General features: G+C 33.7%; 1 protein-coding gene across 1 annotated transcript; it reads left to right on the top strand.

The window, feature by feature from the left end:
* Positions 1–1,072: 1,072 nt before the first annotated feature.
* Positions 1,073–21,015, top strand: LOC106110103 (intraflagellar transport protein 122 homolog). Its single transcript, XM_013291816.1, has 23 exons — positions 1,073–1,243; positions 1,637–1,867; positions 2,136–2,346; positions 2,474–2,621; positions 3,267–3,421; positions 4,654–4,851; positions 4,952–5,089; positions 7,547–7,675; positions 8,578–8,742; positions 9,051–9,191; positions 9,732–9,829; positions 10,831–10,984; positions 11,698–11,856; positions 12,224–12,384; positions 13,695–13,823; positions 14,226–14,371; positions 15,509–15,662; positions 16,359–16,550; positions 17,358–17,466; positions 18,053–18,218; positions 18,815–18,993; positions 19,680–19,835; positions 20,379–21,015. The coding sequence occupies exons 1-23, from the start codon at positions 1,182–1,184 to the stop codon at positions 20,544–20,546; spliced, it is 3,549 nt and encodes a 1,182-aa protein (XP_013147270.1). The 5' UTR covers positions 1,073–1,181; the 3' UTR covers positions 20,547–21,015.
* Positions 21,016–21,501: the final 486 nt, after the last annotated feature.

Raw genomic sequence — 21,501 nt, 5'->3', positions numbered from 1 at the left:
ATTTAGATTAGTTTGACGTTTCATTTCAAATTTAGTAGGGATGGATGTGTAACATCAGTCATTAATCTTATCAATTTTCCATTTCTATTCTTATAGAAGTTGGAATCGATGATGTATAGTTATAACTTTTGAAATACAAAAAAAAACTGTTTTCTCAAAATAATCTTGACCATAACAAATAATGAGCGTAAATAAATGTTTATTACTACTACAGCCGTACGTAATCAAATTGGATTTCGGTATTATTTCTGTCATCGCTAAATTCTCTACATTATAATCAATACTAGAATTGTCCTCTAAATTAGTGAATAAGAAAGTAAAAGTAGTTGAGTTTGATAATTATTTAAATCGAATATCGATAGTTCAAAATTGTTCGCTATGTGTGTTTGTTTCGTCACTACAATACCTGTCTATTAAGTATGGCATTAACTTTCATACAAATTGAATTCGATACTTCATATGCGTCATTTATCAAACTAATCTAATTTATTTAGACAAACTATAGTGCCACATGGATACTGTAGCATCGTTTTGACATTGACAAAAGGGCGCTTAAGAGCATTTAGGGTTACCAGCAAAGTATTATTTCCACATTTAAGGATATTCTTCCGCTTTGAATACAAAATCGAAAACATGTTAACAATTTGCAACTTATGACGCGTGTGACCGTATTAGAAATTTTGTACATTGATAAATTATTGCAGCTTTAGAGCTTTATTCAAAGACGAGGTACACTTTATACTTTTTTGTTCAGAATTAAGAATAACGACTAAACGTAATTTAGCATCATGCTCATAGCCATAATATCAAAAATAAACTGTTGTATGTAATGTTATATATTTACTAAATCAGCTCATGTGACATTTTTTCTGGAATCTAGAAATTATAAAAATGACGGCATTCTCTCGTGCTTTAGCGTTACCTCATTGGTCAAATGACACTTCCAAGATGACATTGTTAGTTTACAAAATTGCCGGGTGGCATATGATCCTTGCAGAATCTAGACCTAAAATTGTTAAAACAGTGACAGTGACAGTGACAGTGACTGATGACGTTTCGTTTCCAGCTTGTTAACCGTTTGTTTACATTTATGGAAAAGTCGTTGTTAGCCAAAACAGACGCCCTCTTTTATAATTCATGATTGCTTTTAAAAGAGATAATTTTACTAAAGTCTTACAACAATGCGAACGGTACCAAAATGGGTTAATAAGATCCATGAAGCTGACAAAGTTGAATCATCAAGGTAATCTTTATTGTTTAGTTTTAATATAAAATAATCTTTACATACTGGTGGTAGGCATAATCTTAATAGCTGAGCATACTTTTGGCCATATATTAGATAACCACTCGTGTAGATCTAGACTACTGTTAATAGTAAAATAATAACCTACACACTAAATCATATAATATTTATTTAGTTATGTTTGAAAATGTGACAAAATGAAATGTGGATTCTTTCTTTTACTGTCGTCTATCGAGCCCCAAACCAATATTAGGCAATATCTGTAATGAGATAAGGTTTGTATTTTTGTATATAACAAATGTATTGGACAGATTTAATATAGGCTTACCTTGTTTAATTCTGCTTGAATTGAGTTACAAGTAAAACTAGTATTCAAAAAAAGTTTTGTTTCAGTGTCCATGCAATATGCTTCAATCCTGAAGGTACACAGTTGGTTGTTGGTGCTGGTGAGAAAGTTATGGTTTATGATCCAAGAGATGGAGCATTGGTACAACTTCTTCAAGCTCATAAAGCCCCCGTGTATGCTGTTGCATATTGTGGTGACGGGAAAAAGTTTGCAAGTGGTAGTGCAGACAAAAATGTTATAATATGGACATCTAAGATGGAAGGGGTTGTGAAATATTCGTAAGTTTACTTGTGCCTTATAATTGTTGTTTATTTTTTTTTTATTTCCATCACTTCTGAACTGTCTTCTTTAGAGTTCTGATATCACAAGTACAGGACATTCAACAACAGATGTTGGTTTGCAGTCTACCGCTGCTACAAATAATAAACAATTATATTCCTCTGTATAATTTTAGTATGCATAATTTGATTAAGAAGAAAAGAAAAAACCTAACCTAAATATTCTTTTTGTAAATCTATATTTACCGTGATGTATATTTAATTCCAGACACAGTGAATCCATCCAATGTTTGGCATATAATCCTGTTTCTCTACACTTGGCATCTTGTGCTTTATCAGACTTTGCGTTCTGGTCCGCTGATGTGAAGGCGGTACAGAAGTATAAGGTGTCTGGTCGCATCACAAGTTGCGCTTGGTCAGAGAATGGACAGTTTTTAGCTATTGGGCTTGCCATTGGTGCAGTATCTTTGAGGAATAAAGTAAGTATTGTTTGAATAACATTTTTTATTATTTATAAAATATTAAAGCTATAGCCCTAAATAGAAAAAAAAAATCTAACAAAACACAGATTAAAATATCTTTAAACATGATATTTCATTATTACAGATCGGAGATGAAATACAGTTAATACAAAGAGAAGCACCCATATGGGCTGTGGCATTCTCAAATAACACACTATTAGTCACCGACTGGAATGAAACAATGTCTTTTTATAATGTAAAGGGTCAACAAGTATTAAAAGATAGGTTTTTAGGTAAGAAATTGTTAATTATTAGATTAATTTGATTCATGGTTGGGGTACAAGATACTCACTTATAAGGATATGTTTAGAGTCTTCATCAAAGTTAAGCATACTTAACAAAATTTATATGTAAAAAATAGGGTATTTATTCTTATCTAGTGTTGAAGTGTTCTTAGACTTTGATAAATTCGTTTACCTGTGTGTGCTCAACAGCAGTTTGTTATTATCTTATACTAGCTGTACCCGTGCGACTTGATCCACATAAAATTATGAACATTTTATTTTGTTGTTTACATTTGTCAAATTATCAATAGCAAATGTCAAAATGACTTATCAAGACAAACCCTGGCAGTCTTTCTTCCTTGATGTTGGCAGCAACTTATGGTCTTTTTCCCACATTAGGGTTTTTATCCAAAACATTTACCTCCCAAGTTTAATGGCGTGAAAAAATGTAGTCTAGAGCGTGATGTAAATGTAGGGTTTTTTTTAATAAAGAATTATTCAAAAACATGATGTAATTGCTGACATCTTAGGCAACAAAGAAGTGTGTGTATGCTTAATTATAATAATATAGATATAGTTTATATTGGTTGGAATAAGTTGACTGATTTGCAAGTTTGTTTAGTTTTAACTTAAATTATGTTTTTGTGATTTCAGGTATAGCAGCATTGTCGATATCAATATTCGAGGCACTTGTACTCGTTGGCGGCATGGGTGGGTGGGCGTTGCTGACAACTGAGGGTGTTGTAATGATGAAGACTCCACAAGATTGGGTGTGGTCGGTCGCACCATCTCCCGCGCAAAATACTATGGTTAGTTATATTGATTATGTATCATCATCCACTTGCCCTTATCCCTTATGGAGGGTTGGCTCAGTATTATATTGATAATAATAATATAATTATATTGATTATGTATATTTTATCTTAATGTTTACAGTTCAATTTCATAAATTGAACTGTAAACATTAAGATAAAATTAGCCGGAGGCCTAATTTAAGTCCCTTTCACTTTACCACCCTTTTCTTATGAGGAAAGGTTGGAAAGGGGAAGTGGATTAGACGGCGTAGGAGATGCATAGGAAGGGGAAATATCCTTTTTATGTGCGTCTCCTCCTCCGTCGTATAAGGGTAGGCAACGCATCTGCAATTGCGGCTGTCTATGGGCAGCGGTCGCTTCGTCATTTCGGCGGATTCTAGTGGCCGCTAGCTCGTTTGTCACCTTATGTTATATAAAAAAAAATATGTAAATAATAACAATAGTAAATATAATAACATGCTGTTTAGTCATATATAATAATAAAGATTAGTATTTGATATTATTGCAGTTATTTACTTTTTTAAAGACTAAATGTAGACATGTGATTTAAAACAAACCTTACTTACATTCTCCTTGTGTCTTCTTACTGCATCAATTAACGGTTGCCAACGCAAAATGATTTTGTGGATGCCTATGGGCAGTGATCACTTCGCTGTTTCGGCGGCCTTAGTGTAATGTGTTAAAGAAATTAGATATAGTTAACTTTTTTATGTATTATCCTTTTTAAATAAATTTAATTAATGTAATCACTGTAATCTAGAGATGTTATCTACATGTTTTTTTTATCTATTTACCGGTATGCCTAAATCTCAAACAAGAGAAATATTTTTTACTAGCTGTTCCCGTGCGAATTCATTCGCATAAAATTATGAAAATTGTTCTATTGATTACATTTGTCAAATTCAATTGCAAATGTCAAAATGTCAGACATGACATGATGACAAACCATAGCAATTTTGCTTCCTTGATGTTGGCAGCAACTTACGGTCTCTTTCCCACATTAGGGTTTTTATCCAAAATATTTACCGCCTGAATTTAATGGCGTGAAAATATATAGCCTAAACCGTTACGTAAGTGTAGGGCTTTTTTATCAAAAAAAGAACTATTCAAATATATGGTGTAATTGCTGACATCTTAGGCAACAAAAAAGTGTGTGTTTACGGTTTATTATAATAGTATAGATATAGTGTTTGTGTTATTACTAATTACATAAATAAATATTTCAGGCAGTGGCGTGTCAAGATGGTACATTATGGTGTTATCAAATAGTATTCAGCACAGTCCATGGGTTGTATCGCGAAAGATATGCTTATCGTGAGAACATAACTGACGTCATAATACAACATTTAACAACTGGTAACAAGGTTCGGATCAAATGTCACGACAGAGTTCAGAAAATCGCTATATATAAACATAGATTAGCGGTAAGTAATATTTTAAAGTGAATATTGTATTATGTAATATTTAATTCCAAGCGGTCAAATTCGCGTGCGATTATATGTAAATGAGTGTTACTATTTTTAGGTGCAATTACCAGAGAGGGTGGTTGTTTATGAACAAGGAGATCCAGAAGGGATGATGTATAGGGTGAAAGAGAAGTTGCCGCAGAAATCAGAATGCTCCCTCCTTATAGCAACAAGCGACGCTTTGCTACTTTGTCAGGTAAATATTGTACAAAACTAACGAACACACTTCCGACACAATCATCTCTAGATATATTGTCATCTCGATTAATTTGCTTAAAAAACAGAGACAGCAATGTTAGTCTGTGATTATGTCTATATTTTTTTTTATATCATAAGGTGGCAAACGAGCAAGCGGGCACCTGAATCCGCCAAAATGGCGAAGTGCTGTTGCGCATAGACATTTCCAATAGCGAATGTGTTGGCTACCCTTCATCGACGGAGGAGGAAACGCACATAAAGAGGATATTTCCCCTTCCTATACGTCTCCTCCACCGTCTTCCAAGTACCCTTCCCATCCTTTGACAAATTAGCGGGTCCTAGAGTGTTCGTTTGGCTAAGGCAAAATAACTGTAGCGCACTTTATTGTTTTTTTATTTATTTCATGTTATATAGTTATGTTTAGTTTTTTTTTTGTCGTGGAAAGGATTGAGCCTTATGTTTTGTTGTGGATTAACACAAACTGATGTTAATGAACATATTCTTACTAATATTATAAATGTGAATTTTTAGATGCAATCAATCAAAACGGCTTAACAGATTTCGATGAAATTTAGCATAGATGTAGAGGATAGTCTGAAAGAACATATCGGCTATACTCACTTTTGTTTTTTATTTCACGCGGATGAAGTCGCGGGCGAAAGCTAGTTAAGAATGTGAAGTATATTGATGCATTTATTATTACGTTAAATTGTGTTTGAAGATGGGCGCAGCATTTGCATATAGCTAGAACTGTCGCAGTATTGCTTAATTATTAACTATTACTTGTTAATAAGAGATGCAGTTATATAATAATGTGAGTCATTATACAAATAGTTTAATTTAGACGTTGCTTGATAGAGATGAAAAAAATTCTGATGTTAAATGACCTAATGCTCACCTAAACAATATTCTGAATAGATTCATAATTGTTTAGGTTTAAATTCACTTTCCTATGAAATATGAACAAAGAGGAATGTATTTATGCGGGGCAGATTCTTATGAATGTTAGTGTTATGCGAATCAAATACAGATGGAAATGTATTAAAAATATTTATAGAACAAAGAACTGAATAGATTAGCTGGTTAACTATAAAAGTCATGTGCGAATTTTGTGCATTTTTTATTATAATCATTGTAAGCCGCTTGAATATTTAAGAATTATTTTACTATAGGAATGATTAACGAGGCTTTAGCGCAAGATATTCCGTATGTCCTGCACATAAAATAGTCTGTACGAATATTATAAAGAAGAAAGATTTGTACTTTTTTATGTATTGAAATAACTCAAAAACTACTAGGTAGATTTTAAAACTACTTTTAATATTAAAAAGCTTTGTTATCAGTGAGTGACAGGGGCCATGTTTTTCATTATTTTTTAATTTCACGCGGACGTAGTCACGAGCAACAGCTAGTATTAAATATAACGGACAGGGAATATGTTAAATGTAACTTATTTAAAAGATCCATTAAAGCTGTTGCGGCTCTTGCAAGTAGGATGAGTTTAGAGATAATAATGATTGTATGAAATGGCGACTGTGTGTTCTATGTTATACAATTTTTTACTGAATGCGATTTATTTCTAGTATTAAATTAGGTTTTATTGGTAATGCATTACAAAAGGCAATTGGCTGTAAGTGTAACTGGCAGTGTGTAAATTTCTCTTTTTATTAAACGGGAATATTAGAATAACAGATGTATTGTTAGCATTATAAAGATTTAGAGTGATCAATGTAAAAAAGATGTGGCAGGACCGTTAAAACTGTAGCATCTCTAAAAAGGAAAGTAACAAAGTTCTTTATTTTATCCAGATTATGTTGTCTATCAAAATAGTTTGATGCAACAACTCTTGTTATTTTTTTTTATTGTTTGATCGTCTTTTGTCGAGTATTAATTTCTTTATTGCGTATTGCTTTTTCCCAGTATAAGTATGCGAGATTCATGTCAATCGTGAAATAAGCGCCCAAGCGAATGAGATCTGTGTCTAGTGTGATTATTTTAAAATTGCTTTATTAAGCGAATTTTTATACACACAATTTTGCAGTCGATGGTATTATTTAAACACGATTTAATTAGCGAAAGTTATTTATTTACCAAATTAACATAATTTACTATCCCTTGTGTTATCAATACAAAGAAATAATTGTAAATCACTAGCTTTCGCCTGCAACTCTGTCCCCGTGGAATTAAAAAAAAATTGAAGTGAATAGCCTATGTGTTCTTCCAGATTATCCTCTACATCTATACCAAATTACATCGAAATCCGTTCATCTGTTCAGGCTACAAACTCTTACAAACATCCATCCTTCCATCTAAACTTTCGCATTTATAATATTAGTTTGTTTACAAGATTGTACGCTCAAGCGATTACAAAAATACAAAGTTTATAATCATAAATGTATTTATCAATGGGAAGTAATGTTTATTAATTACTTAATTTATTTTATACACTTTACAGGATAATAAGTTGTCGGTGATCGGGAAAAAAACTTCAAGTTCATGGTCTTTTCCTGCACCGATTCGCTACGTCAAAGTTACTACAATATATTTTATGGAAGTTCTTCTCTTAGGCCTTCTTAATGGGCAGGTAAATGTTTTAGAAAAAGTACAGTTGTCAAATTTTTAAGGTTTAGAGCGGGCGCACACTTTTAAGTAAACAATCGCACAACTGTTGTGCGATTGTCGATTGTTTCGCAGCCAATTCAACTGTTTAGTTGCTGAACTGAAAATGGAATAGTGTGCATACTTCCATAAAAGCTCTAGGAATCAAAGAGACTAAACAGTTTTGTGATAGTTTAGTCATAGATGTGCGCACGCTCTTACTATATTTTAATTTCGCGGTGACAGTAAATGTTGCTAAAAAAAATTTATAACAGTGCCATCTATTATTCAATGGCCGAACTAACGCAGTATCTGCAAAGTATTCCAAAACAATTCTCAAACTGCTACGTTTGTAAGTCTATGTTGGACCAATAGATGTATCTATTTCAAAAATAAATAGATCGATTATAAAATTTAAAAAAAAAATAAAAAAAGTATGACTTGCACTTTAATAAGGGTAATAATAAAATCTTTGAAAAAAGCTGATAAGCATAAGCATGAAAAAAATTTACAACAGTGAATCAATTGTCTATTGTAGTAGTTTTTACCCGTGACTCGGCTTACGTGGAATTAAAAAAATAAGTAGAATATTCTCTATATCTATGCCAAATTTCATCGAGATCCGTTCAGCCATATAGGCTAAAAACTAATAACTATAATATTATTTAGAGGAAAGATTTGTATATGCCTAAACAGCCTAGTAGTTTTTGAGTTATTTAAAAACTGAAATAACCTAAAAACTTCTGGACCGTTCAAAATTTCTTTGACAATTAAAAAGTTTCGTTATCAGCGAGCAACATAGGCTGTATTTTTTATATTTTTTTTTACACGGATGAATGGATATTATTATGATTATAGTTTTAATGTATTTTTTTATTGTGGTTACAGATATGGCAAGTTGAGCCCAAAGATGGTACCAGTAAAGTGATAATTACAACACCCTGCGGTGTTCGATGTCTTGATGTTAGTGCTTCTCGCAATAGCCTAGCAGTCGTTGACGATCTGTCCGTCTGTAGAGTTTACTGCTTACCAACTGCTGAATTGCTGTATTCCGTAAGTTTTACATATGTTCTGCTTTAGAAGATATTACAGACTAGCTTTCGCCCGCGACTCCATCCACGTGAAAATAAAAAATATGAGTAGTATATGTGTTCTTCCAGAATACCCTCTACGTCTTTGCCAAATTGAATCGAAATCCGTTCAATAGTTTCTACTCTAAACTCTAACAAACATCCATCCATCTCAACTTTCGCATTTGTAATATCAGTTTTTTTTTTAAATTCCGTGGATTAAAAGCTAGTTAATAATATCAGTAAGATGAAAATTAACTGAAATGTTATCTTGATTTTAAAATGTTTTAGGAAGAGAATGTTTCATCTGTGGCTTGGAACTCATTATGTGATGAATTGCTCTGCCTGTCTGGTGGAGGCTTGCTGTCTATAAAGGCAGGCAAATTCCCAGCGGCGAGACAACCGCTTGCAGGATCCGTTGTTGGATTTCAGGTAATAATTTAACTAGTTGTTGATTACGACTTCGTCCGCTTTTTAAAATCGAGCGGAGCGGATGTTAAAACTACTGGTAGTTTTGAGTTATTTCATTACATACAAAAATGCAAATCTTTTATCTTATTAATAATAGTATAGATTAGCAATTAATTAGAAAAGATTAGGAAAAAGAGAGATATAGAGAGGGAGAAAGAGAGCTCTTTCTCTCTCACTCTCGCATAGTGGGATAGTGAGAGAGTGCCTCTCGGCGTGGGTGCGGGCAGATTTAATTTGATAATTATTTACAGTCTATGTGGAAATTAATAGTTAAATTTTATAGACTTTATTTATATTTTCAACATTGGTAGTGCGGGTTTTCGCTGCCGAAGTACTTTGTAGAAAACATTGTTAGTCCTTATTATCCACATTAAGATATGTTTTTCTCTATGTGTTTCGACAGTTAACATGGGGATTTAAACATTCTGCAACTTGCCTTCACAATGTTTAACATAAATAGTTTGTATATTATGTATTAATACAATTTTATTTAAATTTCAGGGTGGTCGTGTATTCTGTTTGCAATCAAGTGCCATGCAAACCATAAACGTGCCACTCTCCCATGCTGTACATCAATACGTTCAAAAGAAGATGTTCAAGTTAGTATTTATTACTGCAATTTTATTTCACAACTAGCTGTTCCCATGCGACTTCATCCGCATGGAATTATAAAAATTTCATTTTATTATTCACATTTGTCAAATTGTCAATTGCAAATGTCAAAATGACATGGCATGATGGCAAAGCATGGTAACCTTGCTTCCTTGAAGTTGGCAACAACTTATGGTCTCTTTCCCAAATTAGGTTTTTTATCAAAAATATTTACCCCAAGTTTAACGGCGTGAAAATATATAGCCTAAAGAGTGATGTAAGTATAGGAAAGTAAGGCTTTAAATTAAAAAAAAAGTGTTATTCGAAAATATCTCTATTCCATCCAAATACATTGAATGCTCGCTTGAGCTCATGACTTACTCCCCGTGAATAAAAACATCGTCTGTGTCCATCACAGATACATTACATTAGTCATGGTGAATGAATTTTTAAAATCCGCCCAGTAGTTTTTACATGAATCAAATACATACAAATACAATACTTTTCTCTTTATGATACTAGTATAAATAACCTAAAAAATAATAGAATAAATCCTAGGACGCTTCAATCACCTTGCTTATCAGTTTTGAATGTACGTAAATAAATTAGTTCCACATTTTCCCGGGATATGGTCCCTTACTACTCCGTATTTATAATTTACTAGCTTTCGCCCGCGACTCCGTCCGCGTGGAATTAAAAAATCAAAACTGAGTAGCTTATGTATTCTTCCAGACTCTCCTTTACGTCTATGCCAAATTTCATAGAAATCTGTTCAGCCGTTTCGGCTACAAACTCTAACAAACATCCATCCATCCATTCATCCATCCATCTAAACTTTCGCATTTATAATATTAATATGAAGTATGATTACACAAAACTAGTAAGCAATGTTCTTCCAGACTATTCTACAATGCCCAATCACAGCAAGATCTTATGATCCGTTTTGAGATAAGTAGAAACATCCATCCAAACTTTCGTATTTATTAATAATACTTTTGTGTTTTTTTAGTGACGCGTATGCGGTAGCTTGTTTGGGTGTCACAGCACTTGATTGGGAACGACTTGGTTTAGCTGCCTTCGATGAACTTTCTTTCGAAGTTGCTAGAAAGGCATTTCAGAGAAGTGAAAATATCACTTACCTCACACTTATTGATCAATTACAGGTAATAAATAATACTATCGTTTATGTTATTGTGCTAACCCAAAACTCACTAAAACCCAAGATTTCCTAACTATTTATGGTCAAAGATTTTAAGTTGTAAAAGATCTATTGGTTCCCGTGCGATTTCATCCGCATTAAATTATGAAAAATTTATTTTATTGTTTACATTTGTCAAATTACAAATGTCAAAATGACATGACATGATGACAACCTTGCTTCCTTAATGTTGGCAGCAACTTATGGTCTCTATCCCACATTAGGATTTTTATCCAAAATATTTACCTCCTAAGTTTAATGGCGTTAAAATGTATAGCCTAAAGCGTGACGTAAGTGTAGGGCTTTTTATTAAAAAAAAGAATTATTCAAAAATATGGTGTAATTGGTGACATCTTAGGCAACAAAGAAGTGTGTGTTTACGCTTTATTATAATAGTATAGAGTATAGATACTGTGATTGTATAACAAATAAGATTACTTGGAATTATTAAATTAAATCGTTGTAAAGGAGCCAGCTTTCTCTATCAGCGTGGAATTAAAACAAAACAAAAGGAAGTAAGTAGCCTATGTAGTAGTGTTCTAGTAAGTAATGTCTAGAAGAATGGGCGGGCTACTTATTTTGGCTTAAGCCAAATTTCATCAAAACCGATTCAACCGGTTATTTATAATATTAGTAAGATTTGACAATTACCTTAATCATTGGTACGATTATTTCCAGGAAAAACTAGAAGCTGGAGAGAAGCGAGGAGTAGTTTTGGGTGAAGTCCTAGCGTATAGAGGAAAATATAACGAAGCGGCGAACTCCTTCCAAACTTCGGGACGCGATGATCGAGCACTTAACTTATACCTTGATCTCAGGATGTTTAATAAAGCACAGGTAATTAATTTCAATGATTTTATTACCTCAGTAAATTGGTATATCGAATATAGTGTTTGAATCCCTTTAAAGTTCTATAGTGAAAACAATATTGTTGCTAAATAATACGCCATCATAGTCACCTTTTTATGCAAAAGCGTGAGGAGTCGACCTAAATCCGCTGAAGTATCGAAACATCTGTCTCTAATAGACGTTCGCATAAGCAGTTTTATTGCCTACTGATAGGGGGACAGACAAGAAGCATATTCATTTTTCCCATAAATCACTTTGCTTCCCATAAATCACCAGACAAATCTATTCCAAAGTTTCAATGAGTGGTCCGTCCATTGGTGTTTTAGGTAGACTATACATGAGTTAATTGTGATAGGAGTTGGTGGGTGAGGGCGAAGGCCTGGCGGCTCTGGGGCGGAGGCGCGCGGAGTGGGCGCGGCATGTGAGCGAGCCCCGCGCCGCTGCTGAGATGTACCTTGCTGTAGGTGACGTACGTCGCGCCGCACAACTTATGGCGGACAATGGACGCAGGGATATGTAAGAATAAGATATATTCCACTAACTAGAATATGAGCTTCAGTATTTTGTGCCTATTTGTTCGAAAACTCAAAATAATAATATTAATCTATATGTCGCAGGAAGCTATATAATGATTGTTGCTTTATGTGTAACAAACGTTATTGTCTTAGGTTTTAATATTGTTTAAGATAATTTAAATAATTTATTCCTTTTTTTCTCGAAAGTAGAAACTCGATGTCATTTGTATTTAGTTCTTTTTAAAATTAAAAGTACGTCAACTTGCATACGACCAATAAGAGCAGAGCAAGCGGCTCGAGTGGCCTTTATTAGCTCGAGCGGGGTCGAGGCGCAGTTCAGTGCTTAGAGGGCGACGTTTGTAGTGACATGTTGTGGTGCGTGTTGGCAAAGTGGCGAGTCGATTGAGGAGAGTAGTGTAGTAGAAGTACGAACAGGTGCCACGAACCCGCTGCTCGGTCTTGCTTGTTGATTTGCTATGTGATAAGTGTAGATTCCGAATTATATTGTGTTAATCCGTGTCTCTAGTGTTTTAATGCTCGCACTTCACCCAAATAACGCCCACGAAACCAAGACTCGGTAGCAAAGATATCGGGGAGAAAGACCCAACTCCGACATATATATTAGAGGTTCCCGAACATTTTTCCTCAAGGACCCTTTTTCTTTTCTTCTTAAAGTGGTTCTTCTTCTTCTTAAAGTGGCATCTTCTTCCGAAGTTCGGCGATCATTAGGGCGACTTTCGTTCTTGACACCGCGGCTCTGAAGAGTGAACGGGTGCTCTTTCCATACCACTGGCGTAGGTTTTTGAACCAGGACGTTCTTCTTCGACCTACGCTTCGCATTCCGTGAATCTTGCCTTGTACGATGAGCTGCAGTAATTCGTATTTGGCATTTCGCATTATGTGACCTAGGTACTGCAGCTTTCTTTCTAAGGGGTTGTGTTTAACCATAAATTGAAATGAAATGTTAAGTAATTTTTAAAATGTTGAGTTTTTAAAATCACGAGTTTTTGGTGTTTTAAATCTCATAAAATTGTTGTGAACTCCCAATTCGGTTTCTAATAACCCCACTTTGGAAGTCTGATGTAAATTAATTGGTATTTTCTTGTAATCACAGCTGTTGCTTTGTTCAATAAAATACAGTGTTAACTTATAGAGCAAATAATAAAAATAAAATTATTCCGCAACCTTAATAGACATTTTAAAATCGAATCAAAGCAAAAGCTGTCTTATCCAAGTAACCTGTCCCGCGGATGTCTATAAATAAATGATCTTTGTGTTACAATTGTTTTGAAAATAATATTAAAATTTCAGGTTAATAGAGTTGGCACGTAAACTGGATAAGGGGTCAAGTGAGTCGCTCCGGCACGTTGCTGAGGCGCTGGTGTCAGTAGGAGAGCCGGCAGCCGCCGCTGATGTTTATCAACGTCTTGGTGATTATAGGTATGGTTTCTTTATTTTTTAATATCACAAACACAACTGAGAAGTCTCCTAATTTCGTTTTCATACCAAATTATAGATGTATTTCTTTCATACAGAGGGTTCTCTTTCCAACACTATTTCCAGTCAAATTCCCTATTCCTTTCTATTTCGCTTTAATAAAAAGGGAAGAGGAATAATGGCCTCTTCCATCTGTTAAATAATTAGATAAAACTAGCTTTCGCCCGCGACTCCGTCAGTGTGAAATTAAAAAAAAGTGAGCAGCTATGTGTTCTTCCAGACCATCCTCTACATATATACTTCAGCAGTTTAGGCTACAAACTCTTACAAACATCCATCCATCTAAATTTTCGCATTTATAATATTAGTGACATTATTAAAATTACCAGTATTACTGTGTTTTAGGAAAGTAGCGCAGTTAGCAATATCCGCTGGCGAATGGCAGCGAGCGTTCGCACTTGTTCGCGAACACGCGGAGTGCAAGAGCGATGTTTACTTACCGTACGCACATCGTATGGCACAGGAGAACAAATTCATTGAGGCACAGAAAGGTTAGTTAATACCTTTAGTCTACAGTAGGTACAGTCGGGAAAACTGACGGTGATCCAACTTTAAAGCAAAAATCGTTTGAACATTTTATCGAAACAAAAGTTAATACAACGCGGCTTATGAATGTGTCTACGAAAAGTAATCGGTACATACGGCTAGTTTCTTTTTATTGCACCACTCACTGGTATGTAATTAGTTATTTGTAGAAAAAGGCAAGACAATACATCTCTATCGGCTACTATATCTGATTAATATTCACATAATCCATCCATTATTTCAGTCTTCCTCTACCTTTTTGGTATTTTACATGTTTATGAGAACATTATGTTGCGTAATATAAACACTAGCTGTTGCTCGCGACTTCATCCGCGTGAAATTAAAAGTATAAATAAAAAACATACCCTATGTTACTCACTAATAACGTAGCTTTTTAATGGTAAAAGAATTTGAAATCGGCCCAGTACTTTTTAAGTTATTCCAATACATACAAACAAACATATCTTTTCTCTTTATAATATTAGTATAGATAGACTGAATTATTGCTATTAATTTCCTATTGTTGTCTTTGTTTTCTCAAATAGAATGGAAGAGATTGGCTTGATTGGAATATGTTTTTTTTTATAACATAAGGTGGCAAACGAGAGAGCGGCCTCCTGAATACTCCAAAATGACAAAGCGACTGCTGCCCATAGACATCCGCAATTGCAGATGCATTGCCTACCATTATACGACAAAGGAGAAGACGCACATAAAAAAGGCATTTCCCCTTCCTATGCATCTCATCCACTTCCCCTTCTCAACCTCTCCTTATAAGAAAAGAGTGGTAAAGAGGAATGGACTTAAATTAGGCCTCCGGCACCACACGGAATTTCTTCCACTTCACGCCTGTCTTCTGTATGGTCGTGGTATTACTGGGGGCGAGCCGGCCCTGCACTGCTAGGATGTTAAAGCTGGCACTACCACTGTTAAATTAAAACTAACGCAGGAACTGCTTAGTTACTCCAGCATACATTGAGTTGGCTACCTTTTTAGAAAAAGTTGTTTTTAGAATAAGTCCGTTTGTTTGATCGTTTTTTATTTTTTGTGGCAATATATAAGTATTACTTTCTATTCTAAATTTGTATACATTTTGTTTCCAGCGTATCATATGGCAGGTGAAACGGCGACAGCGATGCGTGTATTCGCCGTGTTAGTTGGAAATGCAGTAGCTGAGGAACGGTTCTCGGACGCCGGATATTTACATCATCTACTTGCCCTCCAATGCTTAGAGACTGCTAATGTTACTACAGACAAGTAAGTCATGTTTTATAAATACTTTCGCCCCTTACTCTGTTCGAGGAATTCGAAAACTATTAGTAGTCTATGTGTTCTTTTAGACTACCCTCTATATCTATGTCATATTTCTTCGAGACACGTTTAGGAGTTTAGGCAACAAATCTTAATAAAGATCCCTCCATCCATCTAAATTTTCCCATTTAAATTATTACTAGCTTTTGCCCGCGATTCTGTCCGCGTGGAATTACAAAAAACAATAGTGACAAATCTATGTGTTTTTCCAGACTATCTTGTACATCTATTACAAATTTCATCGGAATTCGGTCAGTCGTTTAGGCTACATACTCCACATACATCCATCCATTTAAACTTTTGTATCCATGATATTAGTAAGATAAATAAACTAGACGAGGGCTTCATAGGAAACATTTATTTCAATTAATTTTTTTTGATTATTTTATCTTTAAAAATCTTAATAATTATACTACTCAATTATTAAGGTTTTTTTTATATAAAAATCATGTAATATAATAAAATAAGAAATTAAGTATATATGAGTTAATACTACTCAATACCTTTGGTAACACCATTTGAATGAAAAATTACAGTGTTTCCAACTATGTTGACTTCGAGAGATATTGTTTTCTCATTTCATTCAACTTAGTTATACATTTATTTACTCTTATTTTACTATTAATATCTGTATAATTTCAGAGCTCGTGAATCAGCGCTTCGTAGATACGAGAGTAACTCTGGTTTGTCGGCAGTATACAACGCCTACGAAGCTGTGCACCGCTGTGTTCACGAGCCATTCTCATTGACACAACCAGACACGTTACTGAATGCTGCTCGGTATGCATACGCATACGTAGAAGATAACATTCTACCGCCGGGATTGTCATTATTGTATCCTTTTATTAAATATATGGTTTAAAAATATTAAAAAAATGGCTATTGCTGGCGACTTCGTCCAAGTGAAATTAAAAAAAATAATAAAAAAAGTCTAGCTTATGTTAATTAAATAACCTTTCTAACGGTGAAAGACTTTTTAAAATCGTCCCACTAGTTTTTGAGTTATTCCAATACATACAAAAATACAAATCTTTCCTCTTTATTTTAGTATAGATAAAACACGGCTTAACTCATGTGGAAAATTCGTTAAATAAAAAATAACTTCAGTTAATTAATTCAGTATGTCTCACGTAAGTTTCAATAGTTACAGAAGATCATAAATTCCTTTTTTCCACGGTTTCCCCTCTTTCTTACTATAAGGGGGCAACCGAGCGACCTAAATTCGCCTAAATAGCGAAGTGATTCATGTCCCCCCAGTAAGATATTTCCGTTTACGCATCTCCAGCCAAATTCACTACCACTGCTCACCCTTTTCTCATTAAGAAATCATAGTACACTGTACTAAAATGGACTTTCACCATAACGTCTTAATAAATCCATGTTTACTACTGGCTTTCGCCTGCGATTCTGTCCGCGTGAAATTAAAAAGAATAAAAGTGAATAGTCTATGTGTATATTCGGACTATCTTCTACATCTATACCAAATTTCATCAAAATCCGTTTAGCCGTTTAGGCTACAAATTTTAATAAACATCCATCCATTCATCTGAAATACAGCATTTATAATATTAATAAGATTGAAATAGTCAATTTGTATGTACAATGAACAATGATTGAAATATTCCTTGACAATAACTGCAGCTGTTTGTATTTATGTATCGCAAAACAAGCAAAAACATTGAACGCGAACACATTAGCGCAGCAAATGTTTGATAAAATACTCAATCTACAAGTACCACAAAAATTTCAAGTAAGTATTTAATACTAATACTAAAAGAAATGTAGTTTATATAAGCATGTTTTAATTTATGAATAATATTCCAATGCAAACTAGGAGATATATTTATCGAAATGTATCAAAAATAAGTAGAGTACTTCCAAACATTAGCGGTATTACAAGTCATTCGTCTTAAAAACAACTGTGGAGTTGACATTCCACTATCTATCTCTTTCTATCTAAAGTACTTGTAATATCTCATTCTCAAGATACGGAGTTGATTTTAGATTTACTACCAAATTCCAGTGACTTGTTTTACTTAAAATTTAGTATCGCCTTTCATTCGACGTACTGTAGTTAATTTTTTTATAAATAAAACACATGTATATCTTTAGAACGTGTGCACAAATTTGGCTAAACTCTCGCACAACTGTTTAGTCTTGCTTTGATTCATATAAACTTATATTGATCGCACGCTACTCGATTTTAGTTGTGCAACTAAACAGTTCAATTGGCTGGGAAACAATCGACAATCGCATAACAGTTGTGCGATAGTTTAGTCAAAGGTGTGAACGCTTTTAACATGACATAATAGTAAATTTACATTATCTTTTGTAAGGAAAGCGTGGAATTATTAATACTAAAGAGTCGGGCTACAAGTTGTGTTGATAATGAAGAGGAAGTAGCGCCATTGTGCTGGCGTTGTCGGAGACACGTGCCAGCATTGTGCGCCAGCAAGTGTCCCCATTGCTATCATCGTCTTGCACATTCTATGGCCACGTATGGTGAGTTACTTGAATTTAAACATCCACACAGTCAAACATATTGTCATCTCTTTTGTTTTGGAATAAAAAGAGAAGGATGACAGTATACTTTTATGATACGTATGTCTTGTAGATATTTACGTACTATCTTGTAGGGTTGCTATACTGTGATGTTCATTTACTCTAAAATTCACTTTTATATATTTTCTTTCACACAATTCACACGTTCTCCAATTTTTCTCTATTATATTTATAATCACTTCTATATTTTTATTGGGTTGCAAATTCTTTATCAGAATCTTGTATACTATACTCTTCCGCATATCTGTCTGTATATCTGTATTTATTATTTCTTACGTGTATTCTCATTCAAATATTATATGCATTGTTTATTGGTTATATGCCCTTCATCTATATCTACACTAACGATCAGGAATGATTTGTATTTATTGAAGTAACTCAAAAACTACTGAGCCGTTTACAAAAAATCTTTCACCATTGAAAAGCTACGAAAAGCTACATAGGCTATATTTTTTAATCACACGAGCGAAGTCGCGAACAACAGCTAGTTTTCGTTTTTGTTTAATTTCTGACGTATGCTTCTTTGTTTGTTGCAGAAGTGCTTCCCCTAGTGCAATTTGTACCAGCGGAGGGTATATCTATGGAAGAAGCGTTTGACCTTTTAGAACGAACGCCGCTGCCCGAAGCTGCAGTCAAACAAACTAATGAAGCTGATATACTTAGAATAGACCACGACATCGATTCCTCGGATCCATTCTTAGATAAAATTGAAGAGGTAAAGATTATTTTCTTTTATATTTAATAGTTTTTATATGGTACATATAATTTAAATCGAATATTAACAAGTAAAATAGTGCTTTTTCTTATTTCATAAGAATAAGTAACAATGTTATTTTCAATGTAAATTATTGAATCACTAATTATTTCTGTAAAAAATGAGATGAAATATGTTACATAGTTTTAAAGGGAATATAAAAAAAATATGGGTTTTGTAGTGCGTAGATAATGTTAACCATCGGTACGAACAATGCAAAAGTTTAGATGGATGTTTGTTAGAGTTTGTGGCCTAAACGGCTGAACGGATCTTGATGAAATTTGGCACAGATATAGAGGATACCCAGGTAGAACACATAGGCTACTTTTGATTTTATTTAATTCCACACGGACGGAGGCGAAAGCTAGTATATAAATAAATATATGGTTACATTATATATTATTTCTAGCTGTACCCTGCGAATTCATTCGCATGAAATTATAAAAAAATCATTTCATTGTTTACATTTGTCAAATAGCGTGAAAATATATAGCCTAAAGCATGTCATAAGTGTAGTTATCTTTATTAAAAAAATAATTATTCAAAAGCATGCTGTGATTGCTAACATTCTACGCCACGAAGTATGTTTACGTTTTATTTTATTAGTCTAGAAGTATATATATATTTATTATTATTATGTTCTATAGGAGGATGAAGCTGGTGTAGTTGTGTGCAGTCGCAATGCTTTGTTGCGTATGAATCCTGCAAGTGTAGTTGTAGTACAACGACCGCCGCTGACTACACGATTCTATAGAAATATGTTACCCGAACTACCTATAGCTACCTGTACACACTGCCAGAATGTAAGTCATATTTATTATTATGTAATACATTGTAATACTTTAAACCTTGGCAACCTTATTAGTCAAAGAGCCAAAAATATTACAATTTGAATAAAAGTTAAGGCTAGATTTTCCTGTTTAGTTAACTTTTATTGCACAATAAGTTAGTTAAATACTGAATTAAACTGAATTAAATCTTACTAATATTAGAAATGCAAAGGTAAATACTAAGGTTTAGGTGGAGGATGGATGTTTGTTAGAGTTTGTAGCCTAAAGGCTGACCGGATCTCAATGAAATTTGCCATAATCGTAGAGGATAGTCTGGAAGACCACATAGACTGCTTACTTTTGTTTTTTTTTCTTAATTCCAAGCGGTCAGAGTCGCAGGCAAAAGCTACTATAAATGTAATTTCTCATTTCCACGGAATTCGACCATTTGTATGTGCTAAATTAAAAGAAAAATCTTATAATTCTCAAGACATAATCATCAAATGAGCAATTAATAATTAATCAACTGCACTAATGTAAAAAATACTGATATAATATAAATAACAATTGTTTCAGCTGTTTTATATGGAGGATTATGAAATACAAATTGTTACTAAGGGTCATTGCCCATTCTGTCGTCATCCACCCGAAGAGATCAATGAAGATGTAGATGACTCGTTACTCAATGGATCTGATGGCTCAACACCGGACAGTGCGAGCAATGGACATAATACATGGCGATAGTCACAATACCAGGGTCATGAAACTATATATGCAAATACTTGATACTGCTAAGTAGTTCAAATTATAATGGTACGAAAACAAAACAATTATTACGATGTAACACTCCGCGACCTTTCCAAAATCTTCGTGAACTTTCGACTAAATTCGGCGGAGCTCGGAATTTTCGTACCACGGTAAAAATCCGAGCTCTCGTCATGCGTTTTGTACTAAACGTTCCGTTTTACGAGCCGTTAACTATCTCTATACTTTACATCGAAAATAAGTATTATAAATATGTTTAGAGCTTAATTTTTAATATGGATTAGAATGTTTTATAGTAATTATAAAATATATTGGAATTTATTCGATCGCCGTAAGAACGCATTTAAAGACGAGCCACTAAATACCATGTACAATCAAATTCAATGAAAATGACAAATTACAAACTTATTTAAACAAACAATATAACACAATCACTTTAAATTATTAAAAACAAACATGTTTGTATTATCAATCATACTTCATACTCATATTATAAATGCGAAAGTTTAGATGGATGGATGTTTGTTAGATTTTGTAGCCTAAACGGCTGAACGGATTTAGATTAAATTTGGTATAGATGTAGAGGATAGTCTGGAAGAACACATGCCTATGTGTTTCCACTCAATTGTGTTTTTTTTTAATTCCGCGTGGACGGAGTCGCCGCGAAAGCTAGTTTAAACATAAAGTAATTTACCATTTTTATTGAATACTACTATATATATGTCTTGATATAGCACCTGTAGTATTTAAGAACAACCATTAATACAGATTACATGTGTGTCTGTTTTTTTAATAGAATATAAAGGATGTGTTGAAGAAACCTAAAGTTTTTGTGATCCTTGTTTGTTTATTTTAATTGTTCTTAGATTAGTATTAAGATAGCAAAACACAATAGGACTTATGTAACCGTTTTCTGTTTATCGATTTAAAAAAA

Source organism: Papilio polytes, unplaced genomic scaffold (assembly GCF_000836215.1).
Source record: "Papilio polytes unplaced genomic scaffold, Ppol_1.0 DF820889.1, whole genome shotgun sequence".
Taxonomy (NCBI): Eukaryota; Metazoa; Arthropoda; class Insecta; order Lepidoptera; family Papilionidae; genus Papilio; species Papilio polytes.
This window is presented reverse-complemented; position numbering and strand designations above follow the sequence as displayed.